The 25,321-nt window shown below is 41.9% G+C and overlaps 1 protein-coding gene across 4 annotated transcripts in view; it reads right to left on the reverse strand.

Annotated features, from left to right (window-relative positions):
* The window catches only part of FN1 (fibronectin 1), a 175,640-nt gene that overhangs the window by 19,861 nt on the left and 130,458 nt on the right, over window positions 1–25,321 (reverse strand). For 2 of the 4 annotated variants that reach the window (XM_070732223.1, XM_070732225.1), the window contains 7 exons: window positions 24,737–24,824; window positions 17,704–17,880; window positions 16,605–16,694; window positions 16,241–16,420; window positions 15,380–15,469; window positions 8,812–9,275; window positions 1,228–1,366 (listed from right to left, as the gene is read on the reverse strand). In XM_070732223.1, coding sequence (XP_070588324.1) covers window positions 1,228–1,366; window positions 8,812–9,275; window positions 15,380–15,469; window positions 16,241–16,420; window positions 16,605–16,694; window positions 17,704–17,880; window positions 24,737–24,824 — 1,228 coding nt within the window. The remainder of the gene's footprint in view (window positions 1–1,227; window positions 1,367–8,811; window positions 9,276–15,379; window positions 15,470–16,240; window positions 16,421–16,604; window positions 16,695–17,703; window positions 17,881–24,736; window positions 24,825–25,321) is intronic. The other 2 variants (XM_070732226.1, XM_070732224.1) reach the window with 1 other exon arrangement.

Here is a 25,321-nt window from a genome sequence, read left to right on the forward strand (position 1 = left end):
TCAAAGCCTATCTGCTCCAGAAACTTGGCGATCGCGCACCGCCGCCGCCGCCTCCTCCATTTCCCCCAACGGCAAGCAATCTAAACGCGGGAAGGGCATTCCGGCGCTTCCCTTCAGCCTCAGAAGCCCCCTCGACGCTGGAGGGATGGTTATGAGGGGAGCGAGCAAGGAGAAGAAGACGTCCCACTCATCGCTCCTGAGGGAACGGGCGAGGGCGTCGGAGACCCAAAGCCCATCCTGCGTGGAGGGAGACGGAGCCAAGCGGGGCCACCCGGAGACCTTTTCCCGTCTTCTTCTCCTCGCTCGCTCCCCTCATAACCAGCAGCCCCGCTCGCGGGGGGATGCCCGTTCGTAGCTACCAGCCCGCCAAGCGTCGAGGGGGCTTCTGAGGCTGAAGGGAAGAGCCGGAATGCCCTTCCCGCGTTTAGATTGGGGGAAACGGAGGAGGCGGCGGTTTTCTCCTCGCTCCAGAAACTAGGCGATCGCGTCCCACCGCCGCCGCCGCCTCCTCCGTTTCCCCCAACGGCAAGCAATCTAAACGCGGGAAGGGCATTCCGGCTCTTCCCTTCAGCCTCAGAAGCCCCCTCGACGCTTGGCGGGCTGGCGTAGCTACGAACGGGCATCCCCCCGCGAGCGGGGCTGCTGGTTATGAGGGGAGCGAGCAAGGAGAAGAAGACGGGAAAAGGTCTCCGGGTGGCCCCGCTTGGCTCCGTCTCCCTCCACGCAGGATGGGCTTTGGGTCTCCGATGCCGCGGACCGGCTGGAAAACCCCAACGGCCCGGTCCCGGTCCGCGGACCGGCGGTTGGGGACCTCTGCTCTAAAGGACTATGATGATAACATGAAGTCAGTGCAATTATCAACTAGTAAATGTAAAAAAGGAATTTGTAGGTTTTATTCCATTAATAATAGCTGCACATTTCAGTTTCTAGGCCAATGGAGCATTGTTGCCTTCCCAACAAAATAGTATCTATTTAACTATTTGCATTTATATGTTTTCAAACTGCTAGATTGGCAGGAGCTGGAATTCACTTTATTACATGGTGGTACGACTTGAACCACTGGAGTGGACCTTCTTTGGCATCTTTTAAGCCACTCTTTCTCTCTCTCTCTCTTTCTCTCTCTCTCTCTCTCTCACACACACGTGCCTCTCTATCAACTAGTAAACAGTCAAAAATACCATTGTGAAATAAAATTAGCATAAGTAGAATCTTCTCATTTCCACTCACCATCATTGCCCACCGTAACCATCTCTTCAAGAACTCTGTGTCTTCTTTGATTTTTAACTGCTTCTACTATGATGTTGTAGGTTGCCCCCCTAGTAAGACCCATAAGAGTAGCAGTAGAATATATGCCAGGAACTTTGATCTGTGGTTTGAGAAAATGTTGTTTAAAACAGTTTTTTAAATTTCCTTGCTTTCTAGCAGTATAGGAAACTGGTTCTTTTTTTTTTTTCAGGTAGTGAGCCATTTAGCCAAAAAAAGAAAGAACAAAAAACAGGAGGAAGAATTTACATTATAACCTTCAACTAACTTTCATATTATCTTCAGTATGAGCAATACTGTTTCCCTACCTCTGTGTGCCTTTTTAGACAACAAAAACCTACTCTGGAATCTAACATTAGCCTTCTTTATTCACAACTCTTGTTAATTTCTGTAGGATTTTCTTCAATCTAAACATTGATAGCTTATTGTATTGCACTTAAAAGTGCTTAACTAGATACAAGCTCTACTGAGGTGGCAGCACTCAGCAGACTTTCGCTGAATTCAAAAGAGCAGCCCTAGTTAATACATAGACAGAAGACTATCAGGTGATCCAAATATCCAGATTAAACTGAGAAATTGAACAAACTTTAGAAGAAGCTACTTGACATTTTTTACTAAAAAAATTATATAGCCCTGCTTATGTAGTCATCAGAGGTCAATCTTAAACAAAGTTTGCTCTTATCAGCTATTTTTTTTGTTTAAAGCCTACTCTCTCTATTATTAGTAATTATTTTCCACCTAACTGAATACAATTAACTGGCTCACCTTTTTTCATTGCATTGCTTTATTGTTTTCAGCATAGAGCCTTTTTCATGTTACATTTTAATTTTTCAATCCTGTTATTGTTATGCAGCATGGTGACAGAACAAATGCTACTATTTAGAGCAGTGGTCACCAAATGGTGGTCCACGGACCATTGGGGGTCTGTAAGAAAATTCTGGTGATCCACAAAGAAATCTTTGCATTTCTCTTGAGGAGCCAGGCCAAACTTCCTACACCACTTGCGCTTCAGTGCTTTGACACCCAGGGATAGGATGGGGTCCTTTAGGCAGTTAGTTTAGCCGCCTGTTAATGGAAAGAAGTGCCAGGGGTCACCTCTAGCATTACTGTTCATCGCAGCTAGAAATCTCAAATATGCCCGAGAAGGACTGTTGAATTTACCTGAATGGTCTTCTCACTGCACTGCGAAGAGTCCAATGTGGGTTATTCTTCAGCCTTATTGGCAGGGACTGAGTTAAAAATTAACATAATTATTATGTCCCACCCACCACTGCCCCCTCAGGTCAGTCAATAAAAATGAAGGAATAGTGAAAGGAAACAAACTTTATTCAGTATAAAACTTAACTATCAATGCAAACTGAACTGCGCACATGGGCTAATAAGCCAGACAGGTTTGGACGCTCTTCGCAGTGCAGTGAGAAGACCGTTCAGGTAAATTCAACGGTCCTTCTCCACTGCACTGCTCAGAGAGTCCAATGTGGGATATACCCAAGCAACAACTTTTAGGGAGGGATAGGCTGGACCAGGGGCGCTGGAGCACAATCCCCCTGCAACACTCTTCTACCGAAAGCTGCTTCCGCCGAAGCAAACGAGTCTAGGCAATAGTGTCTGATGAAGGTCGTGGGGGCAGACCAAGTTGCTGCCCTACAAATGTCCTCAATCGGGGCCTGTGTGGTCCAAGCAGCTGTAGTGGCTGCACTCCTAGTGGAGTGGGCTGTAACCCTCTCCGGTAAGGGTGTCGATTTTGTCTTGTATGCTTCGATGATGCAGGATCAAATCCACCTGCTAATTGTCTTGGCCGATACTTTCTTCCCCGTGGACGTGGGAAGAAATTATACAAAGAATGCCTCCGATCTCCTAAAGGTGCTTGTACGGCGCACGTATATCTTCACAGCTCTTTGGGCGTCCACCTTATGCCATCGCAGCTCCGACGGATGGGAGCCGTGTGTACAAAAATCAGGCAGAACTATGTCCTGAGACCTGTGGAATCTAGTATTAATCTTGGTCAAGAAGCTTGGGTCTAAACGTAGAGTTATCCTGTCAGGGTGGAAAACACATAGGTCCAGACGAACTGATAAAGCTGACAGTTCTGGTACTCTGCGAGCTGAAGTTATGGCCACCAGGAAGGCCACCTTCACTGATAGGATGCAGAGTGAGACCTCCCTCAATGGTTCAAAGGGGGGTCCTGTAAGGGCTTGCAGAACCAAAGGTAAATCCCAGGATGGGAAGCGATGAACGACTGGTGGAGACAGGTTTGCTGCCCCTCGGAGAAAGTCCTTTATCCATGGGTGATGTGAAATTGGGCAGAGTGGGTCTGGTTGGAGAACCGTTGCTATAGCAGCTACCTGTCTGCGTAGGGTGTTGGGGGTTAACCCGTTTTCGAGGCCCTTCTGGAGGAAATCTAGAAGGTGAAGGACTGAAGACACACTGGGTGAGACTCCCTGGGCTCTGCAAAAACAGGAGTAGGCCGCCCAAGTTGCTTGGTACATGCGAGTGGTCGACGGTCATCTTGCCGCTTGTATGGTATGGATGACATTTTCCGGAACGTGCTTTTCCCTCATGCGGTTCCCTTCAATCGCCACACGGCAAGTCTCCACCACTGAGGGTCTGGATGAACTATTGACCCTTGCGTCAGGACAAGCTGGTGGCATGGAATCCTCCATGGAGGGGAGATTGATAAGCCCATCAGATCCGCGAACCATGGACGACTGGGCCAGAATGGAGCTACTAGGAGTACCTCCACCCCTTCTGAGATGATCTTGGAGACTACTCTGTGTATCAAGCAAACCGGAGGGAAGGCGTATAATAGACCCCTCGGCCATGGTGAGAGACGTGCGTTGACTCGCTCGGCTCCCAGGGTTGGGAACCGAGAGAAGAACCGTGGAACTTGGTGATTTTGTTGTGAGGCGAACACGGCCACTACTGGATTGTCGTAACGGTGAACAATGTCCTGGAACACTTCCGGGTTCAGGGACCATTCCCCGGGGTCGATCGTCATGCGGCTTAACCAATCCGCTCGAGTATTCTCCACTCCCGAAATGTGCTCCGCGCGAATCGAGGCCAGGTGTGTCTCTGCCCATGACATTAGGGCGTGGGCTTCCTCCATCAAGCGGCCCGACCGTGTACCTCCTTGGTGATTCACATGAGCCCTTGTTGCCACATTGTCCATCAATATCAGGACGTGTTGGTCTTTTACGGTGTCTGTAAACGTCTGCAGCGCTCTGAATACCGCTCTTAACTCTAGAAGGTTGATGTTGAGGTCGGTCAAGTCCTCTGTCGACCACCTGCCCTGGGCAACCTGGGATCTGGAGTGCACTCCCCAGCCGGAGAAACTTGCATCCGTGGTGATGGTCACCTCTTGATGGTATAGAAAGGGAGAGTCCCTGGTTATGGCTGAAGATGTCCATCAAGGAAGGGAGCGGCGGACTGCTGTGGTCAGGCGCACTTGGTGTTTGGAATTGCTTAGTCGAGCCCTCTGAAAGGGGAGTAGAAGCCACTGTAGTGGACGAGCGTGTAACCGAGCCCATGGTACTATGTTTATGCATGATATGAACATTCCTAGCAGTTGCAATAGGAGAGCCAGGGAAATCTTGGTGCGGTGTGTTATCAAGTGTATCACCGCTATTATCTTCTGTTGTCTCTCTGATGAGAGATAGACTATGCCTGTTGAAGAGTCTATTGTAGTACCTAGGTGGAATAGGCATCTGGTTGGTTGCAGATGGCTTTTGTCGTGATTGATCATGAAACCGGCTCTCTCCAAGGACTCTATTGTTTGGGCCAGGTCTTGTTTGGCCTGGTGAGGGCTTCTGGAGAGGATATGTCGTCCAAATAGGCTAGAAGGCGTATCGACCGCGTTCTGAGGTCTGCTGTCAATGCGTCTAGAAGTTTGGTGAAAGTCCTGGGGACCGAGGACAAACCGAAGGGCATGGCCTTGTATTGGAAGTGTTGAAGGCAGAAACGTAGAAATTGTCGATGTTCTGGATGGACCAGAACATGTAGATATGCCTCCTTGAGGTCGATGGAGGTCATCCAGTCTTGGTGACAGATAGATGCTAGGATGGTATGCAACGAATGCATCTTGAACCTCTGATACCTGATGTAAATGTTTAGTTGTCTGAGGTTCAGGAACTACGAATACTATGGAGTAGAACCCCTTCCCCGCTGCAGTGTTGGAACTGGTTCGATTGCTCCAATGTCCAAAAGATGTTGGACCTCTTGGAAAATAAGAGACCGCTTTTGTGGATGAGTCAAAGCTGGGCATTGCATGAATCTGTTTGGTGGAATTTGTAAGAAGTTTATTCATAGGCCTTGCTCTACAGTCTCTAAGGCCCATGTCTCGGTGGATATGGATCCCCAAAATTCGGTGAAGAACGGCAGGTGTCCACCGATGGGCGGTTCGTGGGAGGAGTCACTTTTGTTTGCGATATCCTCCTCTGCTGCTGCCCCTGAAGGATCTGCAAGGTTGTTGAAACTGGCGGTTCCTGTCCCCATAGTTACCTCGGTCAGATCGGTAGAATGGTCGTGTGTAGGTCCCCTGCCCATAGGTCCTTGTGACTGGGGATGAAGTCGAGGAGGGATCCGATCGGAAGGACTGTCTTCGGAAGTATGGAGTCCCTCGTCTGTCCTGTCTCCTTGCCGACCTCGGTAACACTTTCTTCTTATCTCTGTCCTCAATTAGAACAGAGTCCAATGACTCCCCAAAGAGCTTAGAGCCCTTGTAGGGAGCGGTGGCCAGGCGCCATTTTGATTTTGCATCTGCCTGCCATGAACGAAGCCAAAGTAGGCGCCGAGCTGAGAGATTGGTCGCCATTGCTCGGGATGAAAATCTTGCTGCCGCCAAGGTGGCGTCTGTGGAAAACTCGGTGGTGGCAATGAGTTTATTGATGTCTTGGCGAAGCCGGGTGTCCTCTGGGCCTAGTCTGGGAAGGATATCCTGTAGCCACAGGATTGAGGCCCTGTTAAAAAAGGATGCAGCTGATGCTGCCCTTAAGGACCAGGCGGACTGCTGATGGATCTTCTAATCAAGTTCTCCGCCTTTCTATCATCCGGTCTCAGGCCATCCGCCATATCTGACGGTACTACTGCGTTAGACATCAATGATGTGACTGGGGTATCCACTGAAGGATACTGAAGCAAGTCTTCTACTTCTGGATCAAAGGAGTAGAATCTCTTGTCTAATGTTGAGGGGCCCAGAGCTGCTGCCAGTTGCTGCCAAGGTCTCTTTATATTTTCTGCAAAAATAGGGGCTGCAGGAATGTGCTCAGACTCCCTCTGGGGCTCATTAATGAGCCTAGCCGCTGGCATGATACCTACCTCTTGGCCTGCTGGCTTTGCTGAGTTATCTGGAATCAGTGTGGTTTTAGCCTTGTTTAATAGGACTCTAAACAGAGACTGTTTGAACAGCCCTGCCAAGGGGGGATGGTCAGGAAGGTTGGCCTCATTCTCAGAGAGTTCCTCCTCTGGATCTGTGGGCATTTCTCTTGGGCCCTGATCCTCTTGAAAGGAATCATGTAAAGACGGGGCGGCAGTGGGGGCTGCCCAAAGGTCTTGTCTATTGGCCCGAGGCAGTAGAGGGGATGGGCACTGCTGGGCACCCACTGCGATGCCCTGGGAGTATGCAGACGCTATCATATCTTGTAATGATGGTGACATAGTTTGCCAATTGTCCATGGGGCCCCTGAGACCTGCTGCAGTTGGGGTAAAGGTGGCTGCTGCAGGCTGGGAAGGTTGAGACCATGGGTGGAGAGCTGGTCTAGTCCATTCTCACCTTTGAATCCCCTCAGATGGCGGGGGGCGCTCAATGGGCGGTCAGGGGACAAATCCCCTATTCCAGTGAGGTGAGGACCTTCAAAGGCAACAGCTGTAGTTACATCTGTTGATGTGGTGGGATCGTGCTGGTAGAAGGACTAGGCCCTTGCCTTGGCCTGTTTATTTCTAGCTGAGCCTCCAGGGCCTTGATTCTCTTCTCAGCCTCCTTTAAAGCTGCAGAGGATTGAGAAGTTTTCCCCTTGGATTTGGAGCTATGGCCCTTATCTTTCCCCTTGTTTGTTGAGGGGGCAGTTGGGTCGCTGGGATTGCCCTGCTGTTGAGACATTTTTAGGAATCAGTAACACTCATGGTACTGCTTGATGCGAAGGACAATTGTAGCTCAAAATGGCGAAATGAGTGAGGAGTAAAGTCCCCTGAGGAACGAGCCATTAACCTCACCCCTGGTGATTGGTCAGGACCTATGTACCCTTATTGCCATGGTAACGCCCCCTTTTCCAAAATGGCGGCCATTGAGTGACTAGGAATTAGCTTAGTCATTGCTATATATCCCCCAACTGCTGCTTCAAAATGGCGTCTGAGCCGGCGCGGGAAATCTTAGCCCCAAATTGGCTGAGGCATCCCAGTGCCTTTATTTGCCGGCAGCTCAGACTTCTCCCCCAAAATGGCGGGCGGAACTTCAGGCAGCGAGGTTCTTGTGGAGGCTCCAGCCTCGTTTGCTGCCACCGCCTTTTATAAGCCCCGATCTGTTTCGCCGCGCCGCGGTGATTGACAGCCAATAATTAGGCCGCCTAACAGCTGATTTCGCGCTTCAGGATGGCCAAGCGCTGATTCTAGCAATTGCCGGTATTTGCTCAATTCGGATGGTCGAGGCAGCTGGAGAAGCGGCCGGGGGGGGGTCTGATCGCGGACGTCAGGGACCCCAATGCAGCCTCCCTGTTGTCGAGGCAGTGCTCCGTAGAGCAGTGGCATCTCAGGGGTGAAGAGATGGAGAGCAATACCCCGGAGGGCAGTGGCTCTCAGCTGCAGACTTTCCCTCTTCCTCCTGCAAAAGAAGAAGAGTTAGTTAGTAGAAAAAACCTGAAAATAAAATGACATAAAATTCACTCTCTCTGGAGAAGAAAAACTCATAGTCCCTACACTATGACTGAGTTTTTAAGACTGGCCTGAGGGGGCAATGGTGGGCGGGACATAATAATTATGCTAATTTTTAACTCAGTCCCTGCCAATAAGGCTGAAGAATAACCCACATTGGACTCTCTGAGCAGTGCAGTGGAGAATGAACATTTCTGATGCTAGATTGGCCCCCTGAAAACTCTCATCTCTTGAGGAACGCTCACTGAAGTGGTGTGGGAAACTTCAGCTGGGCTCAAGAGACAAGAGTTTGCAGGGGGCTGATCTAGTGTCCATAATGGACAGCAAAGCTAGGGTTCACTCCGGCTGCTTGTTTGATGTTGTGTTTCCCCGATGCGGTTTACCGCCCCAAGGGCCAGGAGTTGAGGGCTGCCTTGATGCCACCAGTTGTTACAAATATACCACAGTGAAGGTGGAATGCCATCGCCACCGCTGCTTTGGCCCGCTTGGGCCACCACCACCCTTGCTGCAACAGCACCATTGCATGTGCCAATCCCTTTAGTGGAGATTTCCAGCCCACGAGATATGTTGCTTTGGACACAAACCAACACAGCTGGTTTACCTTACCTAGATCATATACAGATGCTATTATTAAAGTATAAACAATATAGGCACATTGTTTCATCACTGACAATTAATCTAAGTTACCTCAGTAGGTTCTTCTTCAGCACTAACAGGCCGGCAAGAAATAATGTATTCAGAGCTATCTGTATAAGGTGTCCATGAGATAGTTGTCTGAGAAAGTGCTTCCTGGGGCCTGGTGTAATTATCCTTGTCTAGAAGGGTATGATGATAAGAAGGTTTGTCAACATCAGGAACTTGAATGGGATGACGGATCACCACCACTGGCTGTTCTTCCCCATCTGGTTTAGCTCTTCCTGGAGTTGCTGGAGTTGTGGGGGTTCGAGACCCAAATTCTTCCACAATGACTTGTTGACCTGGGTTGTTCAGGATGGATTGCTGACCAGAAGAACCTGGAATTGGGATACCATTTCCATTGTCATAGGGGTTGTTTGTGAGGTAAGGTACATTCTCCAGAACAGAAGGCACATCCAAGATCTCTGTCACCTTTTTACCAGGATGTGGTGGAGTTACCAGCCGGGGAAGCTCATCTAGCCAAAGAAAAGTTAGAAGCAGTGAAAGCAAGGTGCTGAAAGCTCCAGCAAGGGCTCCATTTAAGATGGAGGAAATCTGCCCCATAATATCTTAATTGAAGCAATTAAATTTTAGCAATATTCTCAAAAAAGCAATATTAATCTGCAAAGCCTAGTTAAATTACTCTCATAGCATTTGAAACAAAAAAGCATTGGAATTTGGAACTAAAGACAAATCAGAATAACAACCAAAGAACTTTGAAAGATCCATAAAAAACAAACGTCTCATTTGCCAAACTACTGAATTTCTGCTATATTTATAAATAAATGAATTGAACACTTTAACCATGTTTACTGCTGTATTGTTTTTCAAAAAAAAATCTTAAGGGACAATTATATTATATTTCACATATTCAAATACAGTGGTACCTCTACTTAAGAACTTAATTCGTTCCGTGACCAGGCTCTTAAGTAGAAAAGCTTGTAAGTAGAAGCAATTTTTCCCATAGGATTCAATGTAAAAGCAAATAATGCATGCAAACCCATTAGGAAAGAAATAAAAGCTCGGAATTTGGGTGGGAGGAAGAGAAGGAAGAGGAGGAGGAGGACAGTCGCTGCTGAAGGAAGAAGGTGAGGTGAGGGGAATCAAAAACATCCAAAACTTTAAGGCTTAAAAAAAAAAGAGGGACTCTGAGGCGGCGAGGAGGAGCACAGGCCTCCCATGCACTGCTCCAAAGAGAGAAACCCAGGCGGGCGAGAGGGGGGAACCTCCGAAAGGTGGCTGCTGCTGCTGCTGCTGCTACCTGCTTCCTCTTCCTTCCCATGTTGAAGGGCTACCCTCTTCTCTCACTCACTCGCTTTGTAGCCAGTGCCTTTCCTTCACTGTGGTGACTCCTTGGTTTGGCTGAATGTTCTTATAATGTTCTTGTGGATTTAAATAGTAAGGATGTTGTAGATATTAGCAAGGCCCCTCAGGCGGAGAATGAGGGGATGTTCAAAGGGGAAGTTGTTGTAAGTGAGGTGCATAGTGTCACCAAACCATCAAGTGCAGTTAGTAGAAATAAAAAGAGGGCACATTTTCTTGTGGGTGACTCGACTGTTAGAGATGTTGATTTGGGACAGAGTAAGGATGTGGTGAAAGTGATGAGGTGTCTCCCAGGGGCCACTGCCAGCAGGGATAGGAGGCGGATTACAAACATTGCCAAGGCTGTGAGTAAAGGTAATAACGTTGATGTGGCGGTGCATCTTGGCACAAATGATTTGTCCCAGAGAAATGTTAATGTAGTAAAAAGAGATTTTCAATGTCTAAGTGTGGAGCTGGGTAAAATAACTGATTCAGTGACTTTCTCAGAGGTATTACCGGTTTGTGGCCAGGAGAATAAAACAACTTGTATCAGAGAGTTTAATGTGTGGTTAAGGCAGTGGTGTAAAGCTGAAGGTTTTGGCTATGTAAGTCATGATGTCAGTAGGTGGTTGTTTGTGTGATGTCTAATAGGGAGTTGTTTAAGAGGGATAGTTTGCATTCATCATACAGAGGTACCCAGGTGCTCGGTGAGGAATTCAGAACTTTTTTGGACAGGCATTTAAACTAGGTAAAGGGGACAGAGATGTAACTGATGTGGATGATTTCTGTCCCCGACCAATGAGGATAAATCAGTTTCTGGAAGCTTACGAAAAGAGAGCTGCAAATAAAATAGATGTAGTTGTTGATGTTAAGGGGCAAACTAATAATGAAAATAATGTTCTTTGGGTAATGTGCACGAATGCTCGAAGCTTGAGCAACAAGCTCTGTGAGTTAATGGCCATAATATCTAGAGATAATTTGGATCTGGTTGCCATAACTGAGACATGGTTTAAGGATTCTAATGAATGGGAAATATCTATACCAGGATATACACTGTATAGGAAGGATAGAATAGAGAGAAGGGGAGGTGGAGTAGCCATTTATGTTAAAGAAAGTCTAAAAACAACACTAATTCAAAATACATGTAAAGATCTGGAGACTCTCTGGATTTGCATGCAAAATAAAGAATGTTCTGTCATTAGAATTGGGGTGATCTATAGGCCTCCAAGGCAATCTGAGGAATATGACAACAAGATGGTGGATGAAATTACCCAAATGGCAGTGAAGGGAGATATTGTGGTTATGGCTGATTTCAACATGCCTGATGTTGACTGGAATATCCCCAGTGCCCTTACATGCAAAAGTAAGAATATAGTAGAGGCCTTTATAGGAGCAGCTCTGGCACAGCTGGTTAAGACACCAACTAGAGGGGAGAATATTCTAGATTTAGTTTTTACGAATGGGAATTGGGTTTCAGAGGTCAAGGTGGGAGAAAATTTAGGTTGCAGTGACCATCTATGTTTGTGGTTTGATGTAAAAACTGATTGTGAGCAATCCTATACTGCAACCAAAGTATTGGTTTTCAGAAAAACAAATTTTAATGCAATGGGGGAATATTTAGATAATGAATTAAAGGGGAGGGATAAAATGGCAGGAGCGAGCACCCAGTGGACTGTATTAAAAAAGGCCATCTTAAAAGCCACTGGACTATATGTAAGACAAATAACTAAAGGTAAAAGGAAGAAGAAACCATTATGGTTTAGCAATGATGTAAGGGCTACAGTCAATGAAAAAAGGCTGCCTATAGGAGGTATAAAGAGTCTGGAAGTATAGCTGATAGAGAGGTGTATAAAATGAGAGAGAAGGAGGCGAAACAGATAATATATGCTGCTAAAGCCTCAAAAGAGGAAGAAATTGCCAAATCTGTAAAGAAGGGGGATAAAACCTTCTCCAGATATATATTAGTGATAGGAAGAAGAAAAGCTGCGGCATCACGAACCTTAGTACCAGGAATAATACATGCATTAATGGGAATAAGGAGGTCACTGACCATTTCAATAGCTACTTCTGTTCAGTTTTCTCAAAAGACACCTTACAAAATAATACTATAGAGGGATATAGCATTGCTTCCAGCTGTACGGATTCAGCTCCAGTGATCTTAGAAGTCGATGTCTTAGAAGAACTTGAAAGATTAAAGATAAATAAGGCAATGGGTCCAGATGGCATCCACCCCAGAGTTCTTAAAGAACTCAGATCTGTCATTGCTACCCCCCTGACTGATTTGTTTAACCAATCCCTGTTAACAGGAGATGTTCCTGAGGATTGGAGAATGGCCAGTGTTGTGCCTATCCACAAGAAGGGCAGTAGAGAAGAAGCTGGTAACTACAGGCCAGTTAGCTTAACATCATTTGCAGTTAAAATGATGGAGACTCTACTCAAAAAGAGGATAAATCAGCACCTAAAAAACAATAACAATAACAGTAAAGCATGGCTTTACTGAAGGCAAATCATGTCAGACTAATCTCATTGATTTCTTTGACTATGTCACAAAGGTGTTGGATCAAGGTGGTGCCGTGGATATTGCCTACCTGGACTTCAGCAAAGCCTTTGATACGGTTCCACATAAAGAGCTGATAGATAAATTAGTGAAGATTGGACTTAATCCCTGGATAGTTCAATGGATTTGCAGCTGGCTGAAGCGTAGACATCAGAGAGTTATTGTTAATGGTGCGTATTCTGAGCAGAAACAGGTTACAAGCGGTGTGCCACAAGGTTCTGTTCTGAGTTCTATTCTTTTTAATATGTTTGTGAGTGACATAGGGGAAGGTTTGGTAGGGAAGGTTTGCCTATTTGCTGATGACTCTAAAGTGTGCAATAGGGTTGATATTCCTGGAGGCGTCTGTAATATGGTAAATGATTTAGCTTTACTAGATAAATGGTCAAAGCAATGGAAACTGCAGTTTAATGTTTCCAAATGTAAAATAATGCACTTGGGGAAAAGGAATCCTCAATCTGAGTATTGCATTGGCAGTTCTGTGTTAGCAAAAACTTCAGAAGAAAAGGATTTAGGGGTAGTGATTTCTGACAGTCTCAAAATGGGTGAACAGTGCAGTCAGGCGGTAGGGAAAGCAAGTAGGATGCTTGGCTGCATAGCTAGAGGTATAACAAGCAGGAAGAGGGAGATTATGATCCCGCCAAATAGACCACTGGTGAGACCACATTTGGAATACTGTGTTCAGTTCTGGAGACCTCACCTACAAAAAGATATTGACAAAATTGAATGGGTCCAAAGACGGGCTACAAGAATGGTGGAAGGTCTTAAGCATAAAACGTATCAGGAAAGACTTCATGAACTCAATCTGTATAGTCTGGAGGACTGAAGGAAAAGGGGGGACATGATCGAAACATTTAAATATGTTAAAAGGTCAAATAAGGTCCAGGAGGGAAGTGTTTTTAATAGGAAAGTGAACACAAGAACAAGGGGACACAATCTGAAGTTAGCTGGGGGAAAAGATCAAAAGCAACATGAGAAAATATTATTTTACTGAAAGAGTAGTGGATCCTTGGAACAAACTTCCAGCAGACGTGGTAGATAAATCCACAGTAACTGAATTTAAACATGCCTGGGATAAACATATATCCATCCTAAGATAAAATACAGAAAACAGTATAAGGGCAGACTAGATGGACCATGAGGTCTTTTTCTGCCGTCAGACTTCTATGTTTCTATGTTTCTATGAAGCCGAATTGATTCGGCTGGGGTGAAGTGCCCCCTTTTGCCTTTCTGTGCCCAGACGCTCCAGGAGGTAACCTCGCACTGGGTGTGTGGGAGGCAGTGCGAGGGAGTCACCACAGCGAAGTGGTTTATTTCCACTCCAAGCACCCAGAGAAAGGAAAATACTCTGTTCGCTCTGGACTGCAAAGCCTCGTTAAGCACCACCGAAAGACTCCTCTCGCAGCCCAGAAAAGCCCAAGATTGCCAGGATTAAAGGGGGAATGGCAGGAAACTGGCTGGGCCTTTGTGACAGGCTCAGGTTCTTAAGTAGAAAATGGTTCTCAAGAAGAGGCAAAAAAAAATTGAACACCCGGTTCTTATCTAGAAAGTTCTTAAGTAGAGGTACCACTGTATTTACAAAATTAGTTCTCCTAAAATGTCAATCCTTGGATTCCCATCTATGCTTCAACACTGAACCTACAGTTTCAACTAGAGACCCAGCAAATTATTCACAAGATTTTTATGGATCTATTTCTGCCCTTTGGTTATGAGATCATATATAAAACAACAGTTTTCTTTCACCAATAAATGCATAGTTTCATGAAACATGGGTTAATGTTTTTGTTATAAATCATTATTTTTCATAAAATATAAAGTAGCTGATTTAGACCTAATGAAAGTACTAAAAATAATGAAATAGGGAGAAGGAGCGAGAAAGATTTTTAAGCTACTGGAAGCAATCATTCAAATCAAATTATCCCCTTTTTTATTTTACTGAGTCAATGGAAATAAGGAAGTATTAAACTGTAGCTGAAATCTAATTCAATAATATAATATAAAATTCTCAATTAATCTGGAATTAAATACTCTTGAGCAGAGATAATTTTCATTCTGAATAAATTAGTATGGGGGAGGAGTCAAATTTTAAAATAGTTTTAAATAGGTTTTTTTAATAAATAAAAATCATTCTCAGGTTTTTGATGTCATAGTAAGAAAAGTTGATTTTGAAGCCAATTTGGGGTGCAATAGTATATTTTTGAGATTTTAGCAACAAAAGTCCTTCATCTTGCATCAGGGGATGGAGAAACGTATCCAACAATATGTGAATATTTGAAGTGAACTAAATCAGTTTATTTGGAATACATATATCTTACCTTATGCCAAATTCAGAGTTTAGACAGCACTTTAATTCAATCATTTTCATAGAAAATTCAGCAGCAAGAAAGATTAACTAAATCCTTGAAATGATAATAAACTAGAATTCTATTATATTTTGCATAAATTAACATGAAAGGTCATAAACAATGTTTATGTAAGTTACAAAAGTATACTCATTTGTCTTCAAATATGTAATTGACAGTGACCAATGAAATGATAAGAATACTATACAATTAACTGTCTCATATTAAAATTATCATAAATTCAAAAGTAAGTGCTTTTTGGCTTTTCTTTTGAGATTGATTTGACCATGCAATGCTACATATGTTTACTCAAAAAATATTTTTCACTGAATTGCATAGGATTTATTTGAAGATACAGGAATGAAATCTAAGCTAATTTTACCTGTTTTTTTCCTTCCAATCAATGGTTCACTCTTCTGATTATTCTTGAAAGCCGTTATATAAATGATATATTCTCTCCCAGGCTCCAGATCTGATGGAAGAAAAATTCAAAAGGACACTGCAGCCAGTTCTGGATTCAGGATGTTCAGAAACGCAAAAAGCCTGCTCAGTTTTTAATAATCAAACTATAAGTTTATGAGGATTTTATCTGTTTCTGTGGCTTTATTGCTTTATCTTTTATTACTTTTGTGTAATATGTTATATTTAAAAAAAATATGTTGGTGTTATAATGTTATAGCATTATAAGTGCTATTACAAATCATTAAAAAAACCAAATTCCCATCTGCCTTCAATCCCCAGGATACATTGTAGCTTATCATGCAATAAGTGGACTATTCTATTTCAGATTTAAGACAAGAAGGATTAGTTATTAATGGAAAACATGTTAGGATGGGATCAAAATCTACATTAGCCTTTAAAAATCATTAAGTCACGAGATAGAGAACATGTTCTAGTTTTGAAAAGCAATGCCTTACTTCATTTCCCAATAATGTATTGTTACTACATAATATCCAGTACCAGTTACAATTTGACTAGATTTTTAAAATGCTTCTTCACAATATTTTGAAGCAAAATGATTACAAGTTCAATCCTCACAATCTTAAAGTGCAGCTGAGAAAATCTTGCCTGTAAAACCAAGGAACTATTGCTATTCCTTGTACTCCAGCAGCTAATAGCAATTTCAAAGGTTCATTGTTATTCCCTATGACTGCAGATGCTAAATGCTGCCAAATTACCTTTCCTCTATACCATTTAATGTTCCAGTGCAAAGTCAATGAGCTTTATTATGAAAAGTTCATACCTGTGATAGTGGCCTCAGTAATACCAGGATGAGGACGAGGAAGTAGCTCCCGAGCTGGGCCGCCAATTTGCTCATATTTGATTATGTAGCCTGTGATCTTAGCCCGTGGTGACTGCCAACTGATCAACAAAGAGTTGCTTGTAGTTGTGAGGAAGCGCAGATTGGAAGGTGCGTCAATGGCTAAGGAGCAAAACCATTTTAAAAAACATTAGTTATTGCAATTTCCATGTATTTCAATCACTGTCATATTTTCTTTTCATTCTCAGAAGGTGAGTGGAGACAAAAAACAGTCACAAAGAATTGTAAAGAACAAGAACAAAAACCTATATTCAGCTCATAGGAATTTTTACTCAATATCATTTACCAGTGGAAGCATCAAGTTCTGCTGGGGAGCTCCGAGCATTCTCATTCAGTGCATAGATAAAAATCTTGTAGTCAGTGCCAGGTTGCAAGCCTATAAATTAAAATAAAGCATTAAAAATAAATCAATGGTGCTCATATAATGTTCTGATTGGAGGAAGCCTATATGCCAGGGGTGTCAAACTTGCAATCCGCAGGCCAGATGTGCCCCACCCATATTTGGTTTAGCGAAAAGGGGAAAAGTCCCAATACATCACATGATGCCATTGTGACAACGTGAGTTTGACACCCCTGCTATATGCCAACGTTCATTAAAAACAAGAAGCAAAGAGTTAAAGAAATTCAGTTCACAAGTCTAGGTAGAAAAACTGGGATAACCTCTGTTGCTTTCTTTTGACTGTATTATAGATTGACTGCATTATAGTCTTCAAATCCATGTACAATTATGAAATCATTTTGCAAAAAGTAAATAAACATAATTGTAAGGGCCATATGGAAACTAAAGGAATCGAAAATCAAGCTAAATTATAATGATCATCAGGGGCCCAAGGGCAGAAAATACGATGGCAGGAAAGAAATGAACAGGCAGGGAAGTTCTAAAACCAGCATTTCCACAATCACAAAAGACAAGAGATCCCAAAGGGGAGCCAAACTGCTTTGGGTCTTTACAAGTCACACACAAAAGAAAATTTCACCAATGATTGTTTTTCTCCTATCTACTGCATAGTGATGCAATGGGAAGGATTATTTATTAAACTCTCATAGGAAATGTGACTTAATATTTGCAACTCACAAAGATAGTGAGCTCTGAAGAAATGATCTCAGTGGATGAATTTAAAAAACTGAAACCATACAAAGCTTGGTCCTTCAGCTGTAGCAAAATTAGCATTTTCTGAATTTTCCTTGGAGCTGCCCAGCTGCTTATACTGTTCTAAACATGGTAATAAAAATGGACAAAATATCCTATTTAAAGTTTAAGTGCTAGAAAGTTGTTGGAGTTTGGTTTGGTTTTATTCTGCAAGATATCCTTTAACAATACTCTTCCTTCCTGCAAAGTTATTTATTATAGAACTTTTCAGGGTTTAGAAATGATGCTCACATACCAGTAATGGTGTAGGTTCTAACATCAGGACTAATTGTTCTTTGAATTGGATTCTGACCACCTGCAGGGATGGCATCTATCTGGAAACCCGTGATTGCCTCTGTCTTGGTACGCCAGGTAATTGTGATGGTTCGCTCTGTGACATCTGTGACACGAGCCCTACGAGGAGCACTAATATCTGCACCAAAAAGGTGGAATGTCCAGCATTAATATAAAGGTCACACTGAGCTTAAAAATTTCACAGAAAAATACATTAAAATAAATTGTAGCCTACAGCCCAGAGACTGACTGATTTGTTTTATATAATTGCTGATCTCAATTAATAGATTCAATACTCAATAAACAGACTCTAGGTCAGTGATGGTGAACCTTTTTTTTCCTTGGGTGCCAAAAGAGTGTGGGCCTGCGCTATCGTGCATGCGTGAGTGTCCACACCCATAATTCAATGCCTGGGGATGGTAAAAACAGTTTTCCCCACCCTCCCGGAGGCCAGAAATGGCCTATTTCCCAACTCCTGATGAGTTCAGTAGGCTAGTGTCTTGCCCTCCCCAAGCTCCAAATGCTTTCCTGGAGCCAGGGGAGGGTGAAAATGCCCTTCCCCATCCCCCCGGAGGCTCTTTGGAAGCCAAAAATGCCCTCCCAGAGACTCTGTGTGAGCCAAAAATCAGCTGGCCGGCACACACATGGATGTTGGAGCTGAGCTAGGGCAATGGCTCGCGTACCAGCAGATATGACTCCACATGCCACCTGTGGCACTTATGCCATAGGTTTGCCATTACTGATCTATGTTCGATCTAATTGATTCTGGGTGATGAACAGCATCATAATAATTAAATCGATAAAAACATAAATCAGTTACAAATTACCATATTTTTCAGACTATAAAACACACCATGATTTTGAAGAGGTAAGTAAGAAAAAAAGTTTTTATCCTTCCAAAAAACATTTTATTGCAAAAATAGGATGTGGGGGCAGGGCTTCAGGAGGCCAAAGATGGCTGTATTCAGTGTATAAGAAACACCAACATTTTCACTCTCTTTTAGGGGGTAGGAAAGGTGCATCTTATAGTTTGAAAAATATGGTATATGTAGGGCTAATTAAAAATTATGTTACATAAAAATTAGCAGTGCAACCATGTAATGGTTCTTATTCAATCATAACATTTGCAGGTTCCTAGGCTTAGACACATAGGCAGGTCCTGAAAGCTTATGAAAGGCTAATAAGGTTGTGGCCATCCTGGGCATCGAACGAAGAATGTTTCAAAAGGCAAGGGCACTCCCCTCACCCTCCTGGTCTCCATCAACTAACATCATCCCCAATCCCCAAATTGAATAAGTAGAAACTACTGGGAGAAGACGATCATTTGAGAACTGGATCCCAAGCCATGTAGTGATTTAAAGGTGACAATCAGCACCTTGAATTGCATCTGGAAACACAAAGGAGTAGCTCCCAAATTAGTGCTGTTACATGTATTGTGTAACAGGTATCATTAACTAATTGTGCAGCTGAATTTTATATCAACCTGAAATGCTTAAGACAACCCCATGCAGAGTTCATAAACAATTATTCAAACTATTGGGAGGTAACAAGTAACAAAGTGACTGAACAAACTTCCCCAGATCAGGAATGGGGCACAACTGGCACCCCATTTCTGAAGATGTGCGAAGACCCTGTTAAAGCTGCCATCTGCTTTTCAAAAAGAAGCTGCAAGTCTGAGGGGACCCCCAGATTGAATGCAAAGTCTGTCTGAGGCAGTGCTATCTCATCTAATACCAAAGAATCTTGTTCCCAAGAGAAATAAATAACAAAAACCAGTCTTGGTGGTGATCTATATCTAGGTATCATCTGCATATTGATTATACCTCACCTCAAATCATCTCAGCCAGTAGCTTCATTAGATGTTACAGTTGTGCTCATAAGTTTACAGAATTTATGATTTCCTGCCCATGTTTCAGAGAATATGAAAACCTTCCTTTCATTCATGGTTAGTGTTTGGCTGAAGCCATTTATTATCAATCAATTGTGTTTACTTGTTTTCAATTGTAATGATAACAGAAACTATCCATATTACCCTGATCACAAGTTTACATACCCCAGTTCTTAATATTATGCATTGCCCCTTTTAACATCAATGACAGTTTGAAGTCTTTTGTGGTATGTGTGGATGAGGCTCTTTACCCTCTCAGATGGGAAGGCTGCCCATTCTTTCTGGCAAAAAGTCTCCAGGTCCTGTAAATTCTTGGGCTGACTTGCACATTTAAGATCTCCCCAGGGTGGCTCAATGATATTGAGGTCAGGAGACTGAGATGGCCATCCCAGAACCTTCACTTTATTCTGCTGCAGCCAATGACAGTTCAACTTGGCCTTGTGTTCAGGATCACGGTCATGTTGGAATGTCCAAGTACATCCCATGCGAATTGTCCTCCAGTATCTTTTGACAACTTCCTGCATTCATCGTGCCATCAATTCTGACCTATTGTCTTGTGCCTTTGTAGCCCAAAACATCAGCGACCCACCCAATGTAGTATTATGGTTGTGGCCAAAAAGCTCAATTTTGGAGTCATAACTCCAAATGACTTTGTGCCAGAGAGTTTGAGGTTTGTCTCTGTGCTGTTTAGTGTACTGTAAGCAGGATACTTTGTGGCATTTGCCTACTAATGGATTTCTTCTGGCAACTCGAACATGCAGCCCGTTTTTCTTCAAGTGCCTCCTTATTGTGCATCTTGCAGCAGCCACACCACATATTTTCAGAGTGTCCTGTATTTCACTTGAAATTTTTGTGGGTTTTTTTTTGCATCCTGAACAATTTTCCTGGCAGTTGGTTTGGTTTCAACAGAAGCCATTATCTTCCATTTCTTGATTAGAGTTTAAACATTGCTGATTGGCATTCTCAATTCCTTGGATATATTTTTATATCCATTTCCTATTTTATACAGTTAAACTACCTTTTCCCACAGATCCTTTGACAATTCTTTTGCTTTCTTCGTGACTCAGAATCCAGACACATCAGTGCAGCACTGGGTGGAGGATGCAAAGGTCTGTCAGGAGACCAGAAACTCATTGGCCTTTTTTTTTTTTAAATTTATTTATTTATTTATTTATTTATTTATTCAATTTTTATGCCACCCTTCTCCTTAGACTCAGGGCGGCTTACAACATGTTAGCAATAGCACTTTTTAACAGAGCCAGCATATTGCCCCCACAATCTGGGTCCTCATTTTACCCACCTCGGAAGGATGGAAGGCTGAGTCAACCTTGAGCCAGTTGTGAGATTTGAACCGCTGACCTACAGATCTACAGTCAGCTTCAGTGGCCTGCAGTACAGCACTCTACCTGCTGCGCCACCCTGACTTTATATACACACACTGATTACATGCAAACAGATTACACGTGAGGATGGTTACCTTTAATAGCCATTTTAATAGCCCTTTGTGTCAACCTGTGTGCATGCTATCAGGCCAAAATCACCAGGGTATGTAAACTATTGATTAGGGTCATTTGGGTAGTTTCTGTTGTTATGATTGCAAAAGAATAAACACAGTTAAATGATAATAAATGGCTTCAGCCTAATCCTAACCATGAGAGGTTTTCGAGTTATCATTCATATTCTCTGAAAAATGGCCAGGAAATCATAAATTCTGCCAGGGTATGTAAACTTATGAGCACAACTGTGCACAACACAACAGGAGTTGAGAGCTGGATCTCTCCTTTCCTATTCACAGTGACTGAAATTGGCTAAGAAGGAAAGAAGTAACTGTGATAGCTATTTAGGAACATTAAGAAAAAAAAATTCTTGGCAATTCCACAAGAATGTAACAGTAGTCTTATTGGGTCAGCAAAAGTCTAGCTCCTTGTCCACTGTCTCAAAGTGCATTAAAAATGACTACATAGAAGCCAATAGAAGAATATGAGAACAATCATATCACACCAAGATCCCTACATGACTATATTTCATTGTCTCTGAATCCCAAGATAATGCACCACCTACTCCCTTAGCCATTGATAAACGTATAGGGGCCTCATTTATTTGTCGAATTCCCTTTTAACATCTTCAATGCTGATCACATTAAATCTTGTAGTAATTTACTACATGTGCTTTATGAAGTGGCATTTCCTTTATCTTTCTTGAATTTTAACTTTACTGAATGTCATAGATGAAAAATGTCTGTATGTATTTTGATAATGCTTCTTTCTTTTTTACTTCTGACTTAAAAGACACAGTGTTTTGCCTTTCAGCTCAGTGATTTATGGCAATTTTGAATTTGTGGGATCACAGGGGAATGGGCTGGGTCTGATGGCCGCAGCAGCGATGCCATTCCTCTCCCTTGGGAATGGCCCCGAATTACCATTGCCCGGGGGTTCTGGTCCTTTTGGACCAGACCAGATCTCTCCTGTAGGGGCGCTGCCAGTGGCCTGGCAGTGGCCGGCATGCCCCGCCAGGCAAACTGGCCTGTCTTGCACTGGCTGTGGTGAAGCTGGACAAGCAACCATGCCTGAGCTGACACAGCTGTGGAGACAACGTGAGCCAGGATGGAAGCCAAATGATAACATCTGGAAAGAGAGTTGGAGGAGTTGCTTACAGAGAAAAGGAGGGATTTCCTCTCACTGATTGTAAGATGAGAGTGCCTAAAAGGGATTTTGGACTTTTGTTTTGCGATTGGTTGCTGGATGGAGCTAAAACAGCCAGAGATTGAAGAAAGCAGCTATCTGTGCAAGGTGGCATTTCAGCGAAAACTTTGAAAAGTAGCGAATTGCCCATTGTTGGATTTTTTTTAGCTATCTAATTGGTTTTATTTTAAACTTGCCTTTTGGAATCTGGAACCTTGAATCCATGTTGTGAAAGCTATATTTTCCTTTTTTTTATGTAAACAAAGAGACAGGCATGGGGGAATTGAAATTTCCCTTCCCCCTAGGCTTATAGAATTTATACATGGTATGCTTGTATGTATGAGTGGTTATTTAAATTGGGGTTTTTAATATTATTTTTAATATTAGATTTGTTTACATTGTCTTTTTATATTGTTGTTAGCCGCCCCGAGTCTTCGGAGAGGGGCGGCATACAAATCTAATAAATACAAATACAAATACGTAAAATACCGGAAGGAGAAGACACCAAAACTGGAAATAGTTGGTAAAGAGCTATCCAGAAAAGACCTGGAAAATTTGTTATCTAGCGCCATTGTGTGGCCGGAGTAAATATAGCAGCTTGCTATTCGGTTAAAGATTTTGGCATTTGACTTTCATACTGACTGGCTATGAGAAGGTAGATCAGCTATTGCATGGAAGGAAGAAAATGACTGAACTGATTTGACTTGATTTGATCTGATTGGACTGCTTGATTTGATTGAAAATACAATGGACAATATAATTCAAAATTAAACACTTTTAAGAAAATCCAGAAGATACTAAAAATTACCAGTACCATAAAGAAGAGGAAGAGGATAGGTTTTTTTCTTTTTTAATTTTTTTTTACAAAGTTATAAATTATAAAAAGAAATGAGTATACATAATGAATTGGAATTATTAATATTTTAATCTTATTGGAGTTTATTATTGGAATATATATATATATATATATATATATATATATATATATATATATCTCCAATAATAAACTCCAATAAGATTAAAATAATATATAATATATATATATTATACAAATATACAAATATATAAGCAAGAGATATAAAATGTTAAAATAGAAGAACTGTGCAAGGGGAGAAAATTTAATGGTTTATGAATGAGAAAATTGAAAATAGTTATGATTATTGTGCTTAATATGGATGAGATAATTGAAAATAATTATGATTATTTCTGAATTATTATTATTTTGATTTTTTTTCTTTTCTCTTTCGTTCTTTTTTCTTTTTCTTCTGATTGATTGAATTATGAATTGATTATCTGATTTATGGTGATAAATAAAATAGGAGGAAGGGGGAAAAGAAAGGGTAAGAGAGATACAATATCAGGAGTAAGATCAATATGGGATAATAATTAGTATTAATTATGTTAGATATCTTAGGGAAAGATAGATGAAACAAGGAAGAGCTAAATTGAATAGATTAGGGAAGATTATCACTGAGTTCGATAGTGGAAAATATATAGAATTAGGGAAAATATATAGATTTGGGGAAATATATAGATTAGGGAAGATTATTGCAATGCATTTAGCAGTGAAAGTAATTAGAATAGGGAAGACTATTGCACTGATATGACAGTGACACATAGATTAGGGAAGATAATTACACTGGGATTGGCAGTAGAATTTATAGATTAGGAAAGACTATCACACCAAGAATGGCAATGGAAGATATCTAGATTAGGGAAGAATATTAATACACTGGCTTTTCTAATGGAAGATACTTTTCGCAAAAATAATGGAACAATATGATTTATATTGATTTTGATTTGTTAAAGCAGAAATGATATACTGATATAATGAAAGAAATGAAAGAAATGAATTGAGTAGGAAATACATCTTAAAATTTCTAACAACAACCCTTCCTCCTATGTATAATGTATATTGACATTGTTATAATTAGATTAAGATACGATATGAATAGTGTTTCTTTTTTTCTTTCCTTCCTGGGTTTTAAAGAGTAAATTTGGATATTTCTTTTGTTAAGGGCAGCTACGATAAAATGAGGGTTTTTTTAAAAAAAATAAAAGCAGGAATGAGTTTAATAAGAAGGCTAGAAATGGACTGAAGCACAATGGCATAGTTATGAAAAACAGCAAATAGCCAAGAGAAATCTAGATATCTATAGCACTTTAAATGCAAATGAAGGCAAAGAACAATACTCCAAATCCGAATGATAGTATATGGAAAGGAGGTAGTACAGGATGGATGATATATATCAGAATAAATTGGATAAATAATTAGAAAAAATTGATTAATTTTGACTAAGAATTTGGCATCTGATATTATATTGTATTTTATTTTAATTTGAGGTATGTAAATTGGAATCTCTGTGAGGTGTGAAAAACAATAAAAAATTTATACCCCCAAAAAAAGAATATGTGGGATCACTTACTTTCCAGAGTATTAACTACACCTTGGGTAGGTCTGCTGGTCAAAGAGTCTTTCAGAGCATAGATACTAACTTCGTATTTAGTTGCCACCTGGACATTAAAAAAAAAAAACATAAAGTTAGGAAATTTGCATTTATTCTTATATTTGTACCGCTGTTGTAAGCCGCCCTGAGTCCTTTGGGATTGGGCGGCATAGAAGTCGAATAAATAAATTTATAAATAAATAAATTCTTCAAAGAAGCTGTCACACATGCCATTTTAGTAAGTAACCTCAGTTCCAAATAACCTCAGATACTGTGTATCTGCTGTATTCATGTCTAAAGTGGGATGAGGATTCCCCCCCCCAACCAAATGGTTCTCTTCTTCTGCTCCATCAGCCCAAACATTAATATCCAAACCTAACATTGATATGGTTTCTATTAATGGATTAGGAGGGGAGACAACACTTTCTCTCCTACTGCAGTCTCTTGGTCTTCAAATGTTGCTTTGAAGATTTTAAAATTATGGGAAAGGCCTGAAATGGAGAAGAATAGGAAAAGGAAATCCTATTTTACTATACTAGTACCTATTCTTATTTCTCCTTTGGT

The sequence above is a fragment of the Erythrolamprus reginae genome, chromosome 1 (genome assembly GCF_031021105.1).
Source record: "Erythrolamprus reginae isolate rEryReg1 chromosome 1, rEryReg1.hap1, whole genome shotgun sequence".
Classification (NCBI taxonomy): Eukaryota; Metazoa; Chordata; class Lepidosauria; order Squamata; family Dipsadidae; genus Erythrolamprus; species Erythrolamprus reginae.